The sequence below is a fragment of the Bubalus bubalis genome, chromosome 24 (assembly GCF_019923935.1).
Source record: "Bubalus bubalis isolate 160015118507 breed Murrah chromosome 24, NDDB_SH_1, whole genome shotgun sequence".
NCBI classification, from domain to species: Eukaryota; Metazoa; Chordata; class Mammalia; order Artiodactyla; family Bovidae; genus Bubalus; species Bubalus bubalis.
The window spans coordinates 40,209,397-40,222,390 of NC_059180.1; the positions used below are offsets into that span (position 1 = coordinate 40,209,397).

The following is a 12,994-nucleotide window of genomic DNA, read 5'->3' on the forward strand; positions in this document are numbered from 1 at the left end:
CGCCCCCGCCAAGCCTAGGCGCCAGCTGCCCACCCGCGGCGCCCGCGGGGCTCCGAGGACGCGGCTCCGGGCATGCGCGCTGACGCCCCGAGGCCGGGCGGCTGGAGCATGCGCCGGCTCAGCCCGGCCCGGCGCGAGGCGAGGGGGCGCGCGCGCGCGGCGGTGGGTGTCCGCCGGGCCCAGGCGCCGGCAGGGCAGCGGGTATCGGGAGTCCGGGGCGGCGGTGGTGCCCGCCGGGGTAGAGGTCTCGCCGGGCCGGCCTAGGAATGCACGCCCGTTTGTGGGCACGACGTCCGGGCTGCCGGGGGGAGCCTCCGTGCGAGCCCTGAGGGGAGGAGCCCGGAGACCCGGGTCGAGAGAGACAGCCGGACGGAGACAAGAGACACGGACACAACGGGCCAGAAAAGAGGCCGAACACAGTCACCGCGGACAGGGACGCGGACGCCCCGCCGGCAGGCGTGACGGGAGCCCGAGGCCGCCGCCGCCGCCGCCGCCGGGGGAGGAGTCATGGCGCCCCCCTCCGGTCCTGACGAGGACGGGCAGCCCGCCTAGCCCAGCGCGTCTCTGGCGGCCGTACCGCCTCTCGGGGTGTCGGGGCGCTCTCCCGGAAATCAGAGTCCGAGGAGGTGGCGTCTCGGCGGTCCTTGGGGTGCTCTCAGAGCTCTATGGGTCCTGGCATCAGAAGGGGGTTCATAACTTTGGGGGGCGGTGTCAGTACCTCAGGAACACAGGAACGCTGAGGGACCACGACACTTGGGGCTGGGGGTGTGTGGTGTCACCGAGGCCCCTGAGGTGTTTGCAGGGTGTTCACAGCCCTCTGGGGGCATCGTGGTGCCCCCTTGGAGGAGGTAGATAGCCCGAAGGTGGGGGGGGCATGGGGTCCTTTGGATGACAACTGCCCAAAGAGGGCTTGAAACCGCTCTTTGGGGCTACCACATCCCTCCGTGTTGGGGCGGGGGTGTCGCTGCGTCGCTCACCCTTCCTGGGCAGGCGCTCGGGGCACCGGGGGAGGCGCGGGGCGGGGGTCCAGAGGGGCGGCGCGCGCGACGCGATCAAAGACTTCTCGTCAGGCAGATGCACTAGACGAAGGTGAGCCTTGATGAGTGGGGAGCGCCCCGCCCGGCCCCCGCCCGGCCCGCAGGCTCAGGCAGCCCCACAGCGCCCCCGCCGCTCGCGCCGCTGCAGCCTCCGAAGGCGTCTCGTCCACGCATCCCGCCAGGGCAACACGAGGCTCCCGCGGGCGGCGCTGAGCCCCGGCCCCCGGCCCCCGGGACCCCCGACCGCGGCCCCCGGCCAGCTCCCCAGCAGCAGGTAGCGGCGGCCCGGCAGTAGGCGGGGGCACCCGCAGGCGGCGTCCCGCGCTGGCACCCACAGCGCGCTGCTCCCGCGCCGGGCGCGCTCCTCGCCGCTCCGGAACACGGCAAGCACGGCCACCGGGAAGCGCGTCCAGGAGCCACGCGCCTCGCCGCGCGCGCCCACCGCCACCTGCACCGCTGCGGGGGAGGTGAGAGGGGCGGGGTCAGGCGGGGCGGGGCCCGGAGGGGGCAGGAGCCGAGGCGCACAGAGCGCCCTCCAGGGTGCGGGTGCGGGTGCGCGTGCGGGTGGGGGGCCGCGGAGGAGGAACACAAAAAGGACACGCCGCAGCGGGAGCATCGAGAGGCCTCTGGGGCTGACAGGGCGGGGCCGGCGAGCGCGGAGGAGCTGAGGGACCGGGGGAATGGCCTGAGGGTCCAGCGAGGGTCAGGACCTCCAGAGGGAGAATAGGGAGGGCAAAGTGAGAAGGGGCGGGGGTCGGGCAGGAAGCCTGAGGGTGGGAGGCCAGAGCGCGGCCTACCGTAGTCCTTCCTGCAGAACTTCTTCAGGCTGATGCGGTAGCTGCCACGAGCGGGTTTGCAGTGCAAGTCGCAGTCTGGGAGGAGGGAGCAAGAGGAGGTTGGCACAGATCCCCATCTCCTTCCCCCCTCCTCCCACCCTCTCCTCCGGCCCTCTGGGAAACCACCGCCCCCTCCCCCCAAGGACATGCCCCTCTGGGACCTCTGCTCACCCTGGGGCTCCACAGGACTGCTCTCCTCAGTGGGTCCAGGGACAGGGGTCTCTGTGGGGAGGATAGGATGATGGGCTGCATTTGAAGGGGGTCGGGGGATCTGCAGGGCTCAGGAGACAATTGAGGGGAGCCGGGGATCTGCGGGGCCCAGGTAGGCAGCAGCTCGGAGCTGGGGTGACCTCTGCAAAGGTGGTCCAAGCAGGGCACCGTCACTCACTAACGCAAGGTGCCACCGGAGAGCGGCTCTGCTGGAAGCCAGGAGCACAGCGGTTGCAGGTGAGGCCGGTGACGCCATCCTTGCAGGGACACTGGCCGGTGGTCTGGTTGCAGGTTTTGCCAGCAGCACCAACAGGGTGACAGTCACAGGCTGAGGACAGAAGTGGGACAGTCAGAAGCCCATCTGGGGTTGAGGAAACCAGGGAGGGTGAGGCGTGCAGATGGCTGGCTGAAGGCTCACCCCTGCAGGCGCGGCGGTCACTCAGGGCACGGCCGGGGTCTCGGTAGAAGCCCTCCCGGCAGTAGTGGCAATGCCGGCCAGCGGTATTGTGCCGGCAGTTGAGGCAGACACCGCCGCTGCGGCGGCCAGACAGTCGGTATAGCTCCATGTTGAAGCGGCAGCGGCGGGCATGGCCATTGCAGGAGCAAGCTGCGAGGAAGGGTGGGTCAGGGAAAGGCCGGCCCGGTCTCAGATCCCCAGGCCACCCTCCAAGGCCTCACCAAGGCAGGCGTGGGCTTCCCGGGCGGTGGCCCGCTGCCACGGCCTGTCGCAGTAGAAGGGCTTGCATCGGCTGCAGTCCGGACCCTCGGTGCCGTGCTGGCAGTCGCAGGTCAGGTGGCCCTGGGGGTCCAGCAGGCACCTGGACGCGTGCCCATTGCACTTGCAGCGCCCGCCCACCTGGAGCTCAGTGGCTGAGTAACAGTAAGGGGCCGTGGCCGTGGCGCCCCTGGTGTCTCCCAGCACGGCAGGCCTTGTGAGCACTACTTGAATGTCCGTGGCGGTCACCCAGTCTTGGAGCACCGGGCTGCTGTCCAGATCCAGGCCTGGCGGGCTGCCGTCCTGCACGCTGAAGGCCAGCAGGCCACCACCGTCAGGCTGGGCCTGGGGCGCGGGGAAGCATAGGGCTTCGGGCCCCGGGCCAGCTGGGCCATCGGCAGGCGCAGGCAGGCGGCCGTAGTCCAGGCCACAGTAGGAGGAGAAGAAGCCGAGTGGGGTCCAGCTGCGGCCGTGGTCCTGCGACTTGAGCAGGGCCAGGGAGGTGGGGGGCGCCGAGCAGAAGCGCAGGCTCACGAACACCAGCTCAAAAGCTTTGCCCAGGGGCACTGTGAGGGTCACGTTGTGGGGCACCTGCGTGAGCGAGTCCGAGCGCCAGCACACCGGGCTGGCGGTGCCGCCTGCGGAGGTCAGGAGGGCGGCGGGGTGTGCCCGCCGCGGGTCCGAAGCGTCGCAGGCCCGCGTGGCCGGCCGCCCGCACGTGCTGGAGGCCAGCACCTCGCGGCCCAAGGCTGCGTTCACCAGGCCCGGCACGCAGCCGCGGGGCGCGCCCCCTTCGTCATGGCAGGGGTCGGCGGGGGCCGGCGGCCCCGGGCTCAGCGCGGCCGAGAGCGTGCCCGCGGTCAGCAGCAGCCCCCAGGGCCAGCCGGGCATGGCCGGAGCCGCCGGGGGTCAGCCGGCCGGCCGGGGCCCCACGCCGCTGCCCTCGGGAGAAAGAGAGCCCGGTCCGAGGCTCTGCCCGCTGGCCCGGGGTGCCGGGCCACCAGAGCCCCCGGGCGGCCCCAACCGGGGCCCAGAGGTTGGTGCCGCCGCGGGCACGCTCCGGGCAGAGCGGAGCAGCGGGGACGCCCGGGCGTCCTCCCGCGGGGCCTGGAGCGTTGACAGGCGTCGCCCCCGCCCTCGGCGCCTCCGCCCGCAGAGGCCCCACCCGCCGCCCGCCGCTCGCACTCACCCACCGAGGGCCGGGACGAGCAGGTCTCCCGGCCTCCCGGGACGGGCCGAGGGCGGGCGGGGCCTGGGGCGCCCCGGCCGCCGCCTCCTCCCGGCTTCAGCGAGGGCGGGCGAGCTGTGCCAGGAGGGGGTGGGGGGCGCAGCGGGCTCCAGCCTGGGCCCAGCCGGGGGCGGGGCTGCTCGGCCGGGAAGGAGGGAGGGGAGAGGAGGGGGCCGCGTCGGCAGAGCCGGAATCAGAAGCAGATTCAGACGCCGGCCGGGCCAGCGGGGGAGGGGGCTGGGAGGCCCTGGAGCCGGGGGAGGGGCCGCGGAGCCAGGAATGTGCTGGCGGGAGGGGGCTGGAGCGGGTGGCCCCGCCACGCAGCCCGTGGGGGACCACCCAGCCGGCCCCCGGCCCACAGCCAGGCTCTGACTGCTCCTGGGGTTGTGCCACGTGCTGGGCGGGGGTCTGGCCGCCTCCTCCCTCAGGCCCCTGAGGCAGCCGGGCACTGGAGCTGAAGACCGGGTCCCGGATGCTCTCCTGGGTCCCTACAGGGCACACTCGGTGCAAAGGGAGCCAGGCTGGGCTGGCGGTTGTGGGGGTGTCCCTGAGGCAGCAGTCTGCTCCAGCAGAAAGAATTCAGGATTGGGGCCAGGTCTGATTTCGAATCCACGCTGCTCTAGTTTCTAGTTGTGTGGTTTTGAGTCCTCAACCTGCCCAAGCCTCAATTTCCTCATCAGCCAGATGCCTATTATTCCCCCTTTGCTGTTGGGATTTCCTGAGCCGCGTAGGAGCTCAACAGACCTGAGTTGGGGCAAAGCATCCCAGGAGGGGGCAGCCCCATGCAGACCGGGCAGGAACACCAGAATACATCCACCGGGGAGCATCTCTGAGGCCTGAAGTTCCACATGGGAGGCTGACCCCAGGCCAGGCCAGCTGTCAGTGGAGACACCACCAGGGTGTGTCTTTGAGGCGGGGCTGCCACCCTCAGCTGGGCCAGAGACACTGCAAGGACAGAAGAGGATGGAGAGAAGCAGAATCTGCGTACAGAGGCGGATACTGAGGGATACCATGGAGAAGGAGCAGCAGGAAGACAGGGGGCTGGGCCACCTGCAGTGACTGACACTCTCTGGTGGGGCCCTTTACCAGGCCTGAGCAGCTCAAATGCAGGGGTGGGGAGTGATGGGACGGGCACTGGGGGCTGTCCCTCAACTTCCCAATAAAGAGAACATGCCCCTTACAAGAAAGAGCCAGGCACAAATGAGAGAGCTGGCAGGGCGCACGGTTCTGCTCTGGGATGGGTCAGGTGCAGAAGGAGTGCCTTCCCAACCATTCTCTTCAAGGTTCTTTGATCATCACCCCAAACCCATCTGGGATGGGGGGGCCCTGGTGGGAGTTTGGGTTGGAGATAGATCCTACTGGGACTGTTACAAGCACAGAGCTGGCCATGGTGGGGAGAAAGGCCTAGGCCCAGGACAGTGGTTCCCGGGGGCTTGAGACAAACCTCCAGGGAAAGCCTGGCTGTCTGAACTTCAGGACTCCTGCCTGGAAGGAGGAAAGTGGGGAGCAGCTCCCCTCACCCAGCCCTGCAGGCTTTGTGTGCTGCACAGCCTCCTGGTGAGGTGGGGGAGGGTGGGCATAACAGCTGGTGGCCTCTGGTGTGGCTGGAGGTCCCCAGGGCTCAACCTGAAGAGTGTTTACGGGATCAGCAGGAAGGGCCTCCACCCAGAGGGCCACTGCACATTAGCCCCCCAGGGAGGAGGCTGCGAGCAGCCCAGGCTCTTCCCAGGAGGTATTCATTCTCTTCTGGCCCTGGGGCGGCCCTGGCAGATGGTGTGAGGAGAGCTAGGGAGGGCCTTCCCGACAGTCCCCCAGCCAGCATCAGTGCTCCTTGTGGACTCAGCCATCTGTCCCAGCCCCAGACTGGGGCCTCTCACGCTGTGCACCTCTCTGCTGGCCCTGACCCCACCTGCAGCCCCAAAGCCTGCTGCAGCCCTCCCACCCCTGCCCTCACCCAGAGGGACAGCCGCTAGCTGTGGGCTTTGGGTACCCATCTGGGGTCCCAGCAGGCCTCAGGGGGCTGGGGTTTTCCCTTAAAAGGCCAACTGATCAAATATTCCCGGCTTAGCTCACTACCTACTCTCCTGCCAGACGCTTGCAAGCCACCACTTGTTTATTTATAGCGCAAACATTTATTGAGCGCCTATTTTGCCCCGAGGGGCTTCCACACCAGCGGGGAAGAAAGACAGCCAGGGGAGGGGGACACAGCACACTCTGCCTCGCCCGGAGGTGGGTAGCCACGCCGAGTCCCCGGCCTGCCGCCGCCTTGCGCCTCGCGGGCCGCGCCGACCGCGGCCCCGCGCTCAGCCAGGCCCGCTCTGCGCGCCAAGCGAGACGCTGAAAAGCACCGCTGGGCAGGGGCGGGTGCAAGAGGGGCTGAGCCGAGTCGGGGGAGGGGAGGGAAGTGGCTCGAAGCCCCCAGAGTTCGAGCGGTCAGAACGGAACGCTTTGGGGAGGCGTCTGGCGAGAAGGCTTCCGCGACGCGCGCGGCACTGCAGCAGCCGGGCCCAGGCGAGGTCGGCAGGGAGGAGGCGCCGGCTGGCCGTGACCTCGCAGGGGAGGGGGCTTGGCGCGCGGGCTCAGGGCGCCCCCGGCTCCCGCCGCCCCCCGCGCCCGGCCCTCTGCCGCCGCCGCCGCGCGCGCCAGCACAGGAAGGCTGCGGCCAGGAGCCCGAGGCCCGCGCCGAGCGCCGCCAGCGCCGAACCTTGGGCCAGGTCCAGGCGAGGTCCGCGCAGCGAGAAGGTGATGGCCGTGGCGGCGGCGCCGGCTAGCAGAGCCACGGCGCCGAACGGCAGGACGCAGCGCGGCCAGGAGCCCCCTGCGCCGCCGGTGGCCAAAAGCAGCGCGCGGAGAGCCCGGGGGGGCTCGAGGGCCTCGGCCGCGGGCGGGGGCTCGGTCGCGCTCATGCCTGAGACCCGGGGGCTGCGCTCCGGGTGGGTGTGGGCACTCCCTGCAGCCCCACTCGCCCCGCCACCTCGGAGCGGATTGGCCGGCGAGGCGGTGACGCCAGCAGGGCCGCCAGGGCCAGGAGGTCTTCGCTGCCGCCTCCAGGCGGGGTTGTGGAATGGGGTGGGCGGGCGCTCACCCGGAGCGGGTCTGCCTTTCCGGCTCTGGGGGGCCTTGTGTTGGGACCCACCCAGACCGCTCCTCCTGTTATCTGCTGGAACCGCCGTCCCCGTGACGGGTCAGGTGCCCACAGCGGCCCGCAGGGCTGGCCCTAGAGAGGTGGGTCACTGAGTCAATAACCATCTGGGCTCCGCTACAGACGGAGGGGTAGCGCCTTCCTGCCAATAGGTAAGGTGCACAGTAAACAAGTGAAGCAGTGGATGAAATAACTGCGGTGCAGACCAGCTGCTATGGAAACGATTCTAGAGCAGCCCGGAAGCGGGTGGTGGTGGAGCTCGCCCTGGAGACAGGATTCCTCCAGATCCCAGCACCTGGGAGTAAGCTCTGGGGGCCGGTGTGTCCCAGGCCGCTCTCGCTCTTGCTTCCTCTCCTCAAGCTTCACTCCCCGGAGGTCCCTCAATGCAGTGAGGGCCTCCGAGTTTTCCCTTCCTACTTTGGTCTGTCACCTGGTCCCCAGCAGCTCCAAAGGCCTGGGACTCCATGTCCAAGGTTTCTGGCCTGTTGAACAGTGGGGCCCTTTACAAATAGTTTCCTGCAGGGTGGGGCCACCCGGAGGCTGCTTCAGCATCACCCAGTTCACGCCCCACACCTGCAGTACTTCAGCAGGCTCGCAGGAGACCTGGCCTTCTCCAGGAGTTGCCGGCCTCCTGAGGCAGAGGCGGTGTTACTATTCTCGCCCATCGCTGTCCACACAGAGGGCCACTGCCCAGCCCTGAGGCTTGTGCTTGGTTCACACAGGTGCTCACTAAAGGCTCACGACAGGGACACCACCGCCTGGCAGCCCTCCTCAGGGCCCAGGGCTGTGAAGCCTGTAACACCATCCTACTCATCTTCACCCCAGAGGTGATAACCACTGCCCAGAAAGGCGCTGGGGACGACAGAGTCTTCAAGGATCATGCTGGAAGGCCCACAGCAGCAAACAAGTCCCGACGGAAACCCAGAGGCGGTGACCTGGACCTCTACACTTTCCTGCCTTCCAGCAAAGTGGAAGGTGGAAAGTGGAAGTGGAAGGAATGGTGGTTCCTTCAGCAGGGGAGGGTGACGGGCCTGTTCCCTGAAGGGGACTCAGTCTGGGGCACCCACAGCAGCCAGAGCGACAGCAGAGGGGGTGGAGGTGGACATGGGTGCCAGGAGAGATGGCTGTGGGCAGACAGTGGCCGCCCGCGCGGACACTGACTCTCTGCTCTTTGGGTGAGCCCAGGACGCATCCAGGCACTTGTGGGGAGAGGTTTCAGGTGTGCAAGGGCTAGAGCAAGCAGTGAGGCCCCGGGGCAGCCCACCTCAAGGGGCGCGGCCCCCTCCCTTCAGTACAAAATGGGTATGCCCATTCTTGGTAAATATACTTGATATGTGCTTGGTAAGTAAAAAACACAAAGTCCCACCTTGGTATGATTTAAAAATACATACTTTCTAAAGCAGTTTTAATGTCACCCAAGTGGCTTATAAGTATACAGCAAGAGGAAACAGAGGTAGCTAAGCAAAGTCCCCACAGCCTCTGTTCTCCCAAGCCTATGGAAGGCCAAGTAAAGCCAAACCCTGACCAGCAAATGTGAGGAAGGCCCTAAGTTCCCCAGGAAGAGCCGGGGGCAGTCCCCGCCAGGTGGAAACCTGGCTTCCCAAGGGGGCACAGGCCCCTCTGGGCCCCCCACTCACTGCACCAGTGAAAATGCCCTTGATGCCAATTCGTTTAATTACTGGGTGGGGGTGTCTTGCCAACAGTCGGGCTGGGGGCAGAGCCAGCCTGCCTTGTTGCGGGGCTCGGGGGCTGGGGTGGGCTGGGCCTCAGGGAAGGCTCAGTCGGTCAGCAGGCTCATCTTGCAGGACGGTGAGGAAGCGCTGGCCCCCCTCGCAGAGCAGGCAATGCGCAGCCCGGCATAGCGCCAGCCAGGGGCGCCCCAGGGGCTCCTGCTCGCTCAGCAGGGGAAGCAGCTCAGCCATTAGGACCTGGGGTTGGTGAGGGCCAAGGGCTCAGGGGGGCCTGGCACATTTGGGGGGACCCAATCTAGGGCAGGAGTCGAGGCACCACACTCGTCCCCACTCCGCCTCCCAAGGTTCCAGCATGCTCACACGTGCCTTCCCCACCTCCTTCCCTGGTGGATCTTGGGAGCTGAACCAAGTCCTCCCCATGGCCCAGGGCTCCTGAACATGCAGTGACCCATGCCCCGGAGTCTGGAAGTACCTTTTCCAGATGGACCTGCTGGTCCAGCATGGCCACCCGCAGCCTGAGGGCTGCCAGGGTCTGCAGCTCCTGGGTGCTGGAGTAGAGAAGCAGCTGGGGGCTCCACACTGGGTCTGCGCCTCCTCCACAGGGCGAGGCGGCCCTGGGGGGCCCCTCAGGCCATGGCCCCTGTGGCTGTTCCACCACCGCTGCAAGAACAGGGGACACCACCCCATGGGCAGCAGCCATGGCTTTTTTCCAGGCTCCCACTAGGGGTGCAAAGTCCCCCCTTGCCTCCTGGGTAAAGCCCTGTTGTCCACGAACAACTCTCTTGCAACACCAAGCGTGTGCCAGGATCTCTGATTCTCACAAGAAACTTTCCCACTAAGTGGATAAATGTGCAAGCTACTTAGACTGGTGGGGTCTGTGTGTGGGCAGGGGGGCTGGAGCAGGGGTGCTGCACCGGCAGCTCCACAGCATAACTACTGGGCGCTCAGGATCCCGAAGAGGACATGGGAAGGGCCTGCCTGCCTGCCTCCACTCCCCTGGGGGTGCTGTTCAAGTCCCCACACCGCCCTGTTGCTAGAGGACTTTGACACTGACCAGGTTTTCCCGGTGGTTCAGAGGTAAAGAACTCTCCTGCAATGCAGGAGACACCGGAGGCTTCATTAAGATCCCTGGGTTGGGAAAAGCCCTGGAGAAGGAAATGCCACCCCACTCCAGTATTCCTGCCTGGAGAATCCCATGGACAGAGGAGCCTGGCAGGCTACAGTCAGTCCATAAGGTCCCAACTTAGCAGGCACACACGCACACAGTTCTGCTCGGGTTGGGGGGGGGGGGGGGCGCTGCGGGCGGGCCTCACCAGAGCGCAGCTCCTGCAGCTCTTGTAGCCTGTGCAGACACTGCCCTGCTAGGGCCTGCAGCCCCTCCAGGGTGAGCAGGCTGCGGTACTCCTGCGTCCAGTCCTTGGGGTCTACACGAGAGCCGGAGGTGGTCACAGGCCAGGTCCATGAGGGTCCTGAAGCCCTCCCTGTCCTGCCGGAGACCCGACTCGGGACCACTAACCTGCCGTGAGCTCCTCTCTCATTCGAAGCCTCAGCATGGAGCAGGCCTTCTGTAGGCGCCTCACCTCTGCTGCGCTGAGCATGGAGCTGGGCAGGCCTGCCTGCAAGTGGGTCAGGGAAACTCCCCCATGGCCGGGCCCCTCCGCTCTCCCCCAGGGCTGAGTCCCAGTGTGGCTCTGGCTCTTCCTGGAGTGGCTCCTCCTCACACTCTAAACCAGGTTCAGAGCCAGAACCTCTGCGAGGATCCCACCCCCGCAAGGATACGGCTGTCTGCATTTTCTGGAGGAACTGGGTTTTGGCAGTGGCGGCAGCAGCATCCACAGAATCCCCGGTCTGCATCGAGCTGAGCTGGGCCCACAGGCTGGACGCACACACGGGCAGCCCGCAAACCAGAGAGCAACGTGTGATGATGCCAGCCAGTAGGCTGGGGCCCTGGGAAGTAGGCGAAGCCAAGGGGAGGGGCCCAGGGAACCGAGGGGACACTGCTCATGGAAAGGGGACAGAGCTGACCCACTCGGGGAAACACCAGGAGAGAATTCCAAGGAAAAGGGGAGAGAAGCCAGCACTGACTGGGACCCAGAGCTCTGGGCGCTGGTTCTGTACCCAGCACAGCGGGTACACCTGAAAGCACCACCTGGCACCACCTGGCTTAACCCCCATGGCACTTCCACAGCCTGGGGCCTGGGGGCACCTGGCGCCCTGCTCAAGGTCTCACAGTGGAGAGGCTGAGCTGGGTCCCTGACAGCAGTCCTAGGGCAGCGGACTCTCTGGATGTGAGAGTGTCACCGCCCAGGAAAGGAAGCAGAGGGGCCCGCGGGCCAAGCCTCCGCCTCCCTGCTCTCCCACCCCGCACCCCCACGCCCCCCACCGCCACTCCCCTGGCTCCCCTCCCGGGGTCCCGCACCCCCACCAGCCTCACCTAGCATTCCGGGAAGCCGCCTTCCTGAAGGCCTCTGGCAGCCGCAGTAAGGCCCTGTTGGGAAGCTGGCGCTCAGGGCAGCTCTGTCCCACTCCGGAGGCTGCAGGCCCCGCTCCCCACTCAGAGCCCAATGAGGGGTGAGGCTCTCCCAGCCCTCAGACAGGGCTTCCAGAGTGACCACGGGAGCCAGCCCAGCTGGGGTCCACCTGGCAGAGAGGAGGGCAGAGCCCAGGCCATCTCCAGCGCATCTGGAGCCCCCGGGGCTGGGTAGATAAGTGCACAGGGCACAGGAACAGCCAGGGAGGAGAGAGGGACAGGCCCCAGCACATCAAACATGGCACCGTCACCGCCAACAGTTCCACCTACCAGCTTCCGGGCTGGGGATTCATGGGGTGACATCCTGTGGCTCCCCAGGCCCACACCCACTCAGTGCTGGGCCCTCCCTGTCATCCCAAATCTAGCCTTCTACAGCTGCCCAGGATCTGATCAGGCAGACAGTAGCTCCTCTAGGGAATGTCTGCTGGGGAACTCACCCCTTATCCTTGAGCGTAAAAGCTTCTGGAACCTGAGAAGCAGCCTGGGGGACAATCTGCTGGTCCCTGAGGCCTGCTTCAGGCTTGTTGGCTCCGGCCCCCTGCCCCATATGGACGCCATCTCCCACCAACAGAAGCCTGCGCCCAGGGAGGTCCTTTGCGGGCACCCAGGGGTGGTGGACACCCCTGGGGGGTTTTATCTCAGGTGTACGGCTGCCAGTGCAGCGTGAGGTGCTGGGTGGGGCAGAGGCTTTGGTGGCAGTGGAAGCAGACCCAGACTTCAGGCTGCGGGCCTTGACTCCTTCTCCAGCCTTAGAGAGGCCTTTTCGCACTCGTACTGCCTTCTCCAGTGCCTGGGTCAGAAGCTCCAGCTCCTTGAGGTCCTGGGGGCTGGGTGGGCATGCTGTGAAAGCCGAGAGTCAGGTAGAGGCCCCTGATCACTGCCAGCCAGAAGACAGGCAGGGGACAGCACCTGCAGAAGGTGGGGGGCTGAGGTTTACCTGAAGATGGGGCCTCTTCATTAATTTCTGGCCCTGGGGTTGGCTCCGGAGCTGGGGTCTCGGCTGGTTCCCTGCAAGGACACAGGGCAGCCGTGGCAAGGCCAGAGCCCAATAGATCCCCATAATCGCCTGGCCTAGGAGCAGGCGCCCCGTTCTCAGGCCCTCAGGAAAAGCGAGGGGTACTGGCAGCCCGCAACTCGGAAGTGAGCGCTGAGCCCAGCCTCCCGGCCCGGGGCTCCAAGCAGGGTTCCGACGGCCCGAGGGCTGCCTAGCCGGGTGGTCCCGGGGTCGCGTACCAGACCCGCAGCAGCCGCCGGGAGACTCGCAGGCTCTGCTCCAGCTGCCGTTGTCGCTCGGCGCAGGAGTCCAGGGCGTCCCGCAGCTCGGCCACCAGCCTGGGAAGGAAGCACCGGAGATTCAGCGCCCGGCCGGCCTCGGGCCGCGGCGGCCCCCGCTCCCGCGACTCCAGCGGCGCAGGACCCACCGGCGCGAGCACTCCGCAGGCAGCATACAAACGGTCTAAGTCTTCGCGATCTGCCGCCGCCGGGAGACCCCGCCCCTTCCGGGCTAGAAGACCGCCCCTTCCGGCCGAGCTGCCCAATCCCGGGCCCAGCGTCAGGGCCCGCCTTCCCCGATGACGACCCCGCCTCTAGCCCCGCCCCTTGGCC

General features: G+C 67.1%; 2 protein-coding genes and 1 long non-coding RNA gene across 4 annotated transcripts; 1 reads left to right on the forward strand and 2 right to left on the reverse strand.

Annotated features, from left to right (window-relative positions):
- Positions 1 to 1,077: 1,077 nt before the first annotated feature.
- NTN3 (netrin 3) lies at positions 1,078 to 4,370 on the reverse strand. Its single transcript, XM_025274972.3, has 6 exons — positions 2,762 to 4,370; positions 2,502 to 2,690; positions 2,262 to 2,411; positions 2,045 to 2,095; positions 1,835 to 1,909; positions 1,078 to 1,493 (listed from the first exon to the last, which is right to left on the reverse strand). Exons 1-6 carry the CDS (start codon positions 3,687 to 3,689, stop codon positions 1,144 to 1,146), a joined length of 1,743 nt encoding a protein of 580 aa, XP_025130757.3. The 5' UTR covers positions 3,690 to 4,370; the 3' UTR covers positions 1,078 to 1,143.
- LOC123331613 lies at positions 1,365 to 2,600 on the forward strand. The gene is made up of 2 exons (XR_006548344.1): positions 1,365 to 1,504; positions 1,852 to 2,600. It is a non-coding gene; the product is annotated as an uncharacterized LOC123331613 (long non-coding RNA).
- Positions 4,371 to 8,539: 4,169 nt separating the features above from the next.
- Positions 8,540 to 12,964, reverse strand: TEDC2 (tubulin epsilon and delta complex 2). Of its 2 annotated transcripts, XM_006059700.3 has the most exons (10): positions 12,811 to 12,964; positions 12,623 to 12,721; positions 12,327 to 12,397; positions 11,827 to 12,229; positions 11,294 to 11,347; positions 10,639 to 10,735; positions 10,376 to 10,475; positions 10,173 to 10,283; positions 9,332 to 9,519; positions 8,540 to 9,096 (listed from the first exon to the last, which is right to left on the reverse strand). In XM_006059700.3, exons 1-10 carry the CDS (start codon positions 12,834 to 12,836, stop codon positions 8,935 to 8,937), a joined length of 1,311 nt encoding a protein of 436 aa, XP_006059762.1. In that variant the 5' UTR covers positions 12,837 to 12,964; the 3' UTR covers positions 8,540 to 8,934. The 2 variants fall into 2 exon arrangements, with proteins under 2 accessions (XP_006059762.1, XP_044792115.1); XM_044936180.1 differs by lacking the exon at positions 10,173 to 10,283.
- Between the last annotated feature and the right edge of the window lie 30 nt (positions 12,965 to 12,994).

Bases quoted from the DNA above. Each gene is read 5' to 3' on its own strand.
- NTN3 (XM_025274972.3), bottom strand. From the start codon at position 3,689: ATGCCCGGCTGGCCCTGGGGGCTGCTGCTGACCGCGGGCACGCTCTCG. The intron at 2,412-2,501 runs GTGAGCCTTCAG...TTCTGTCCTCAG, and splicing joins TGACCGCCGCGCCTGCAGGG to CCTGTGACTGTCACCCTGTT. The intron at 1,910-2,044 runs GTGAGCAGAGGT...CCCTCCTCCCAG, and splicing joins CAGTCCTGTGGAGCCCCAGG to ACTGCGACTTGCACTGCAAA.
- TEDC2 (XM_006059700.3), bottom strand. From the start codon at position 12,836: ATGCTGCCTGCGGAGTGCTCGCGCCG. The intron at 10,476-10,638 runs GTATCCTTGCGG...ACCCACTTGCAG, and splicing joins TCCAGAAAATGCAGACAGCC to GCAGGCCTGCCCAGCTCCAT. The intron at 9,097-9,331 runs GTACTTCCAGAC...CACCAACCCCAG, and splicing joins AGCAGGTCCATCTGGAAAAG to GTCCTAATGGCTGAGCTGCT.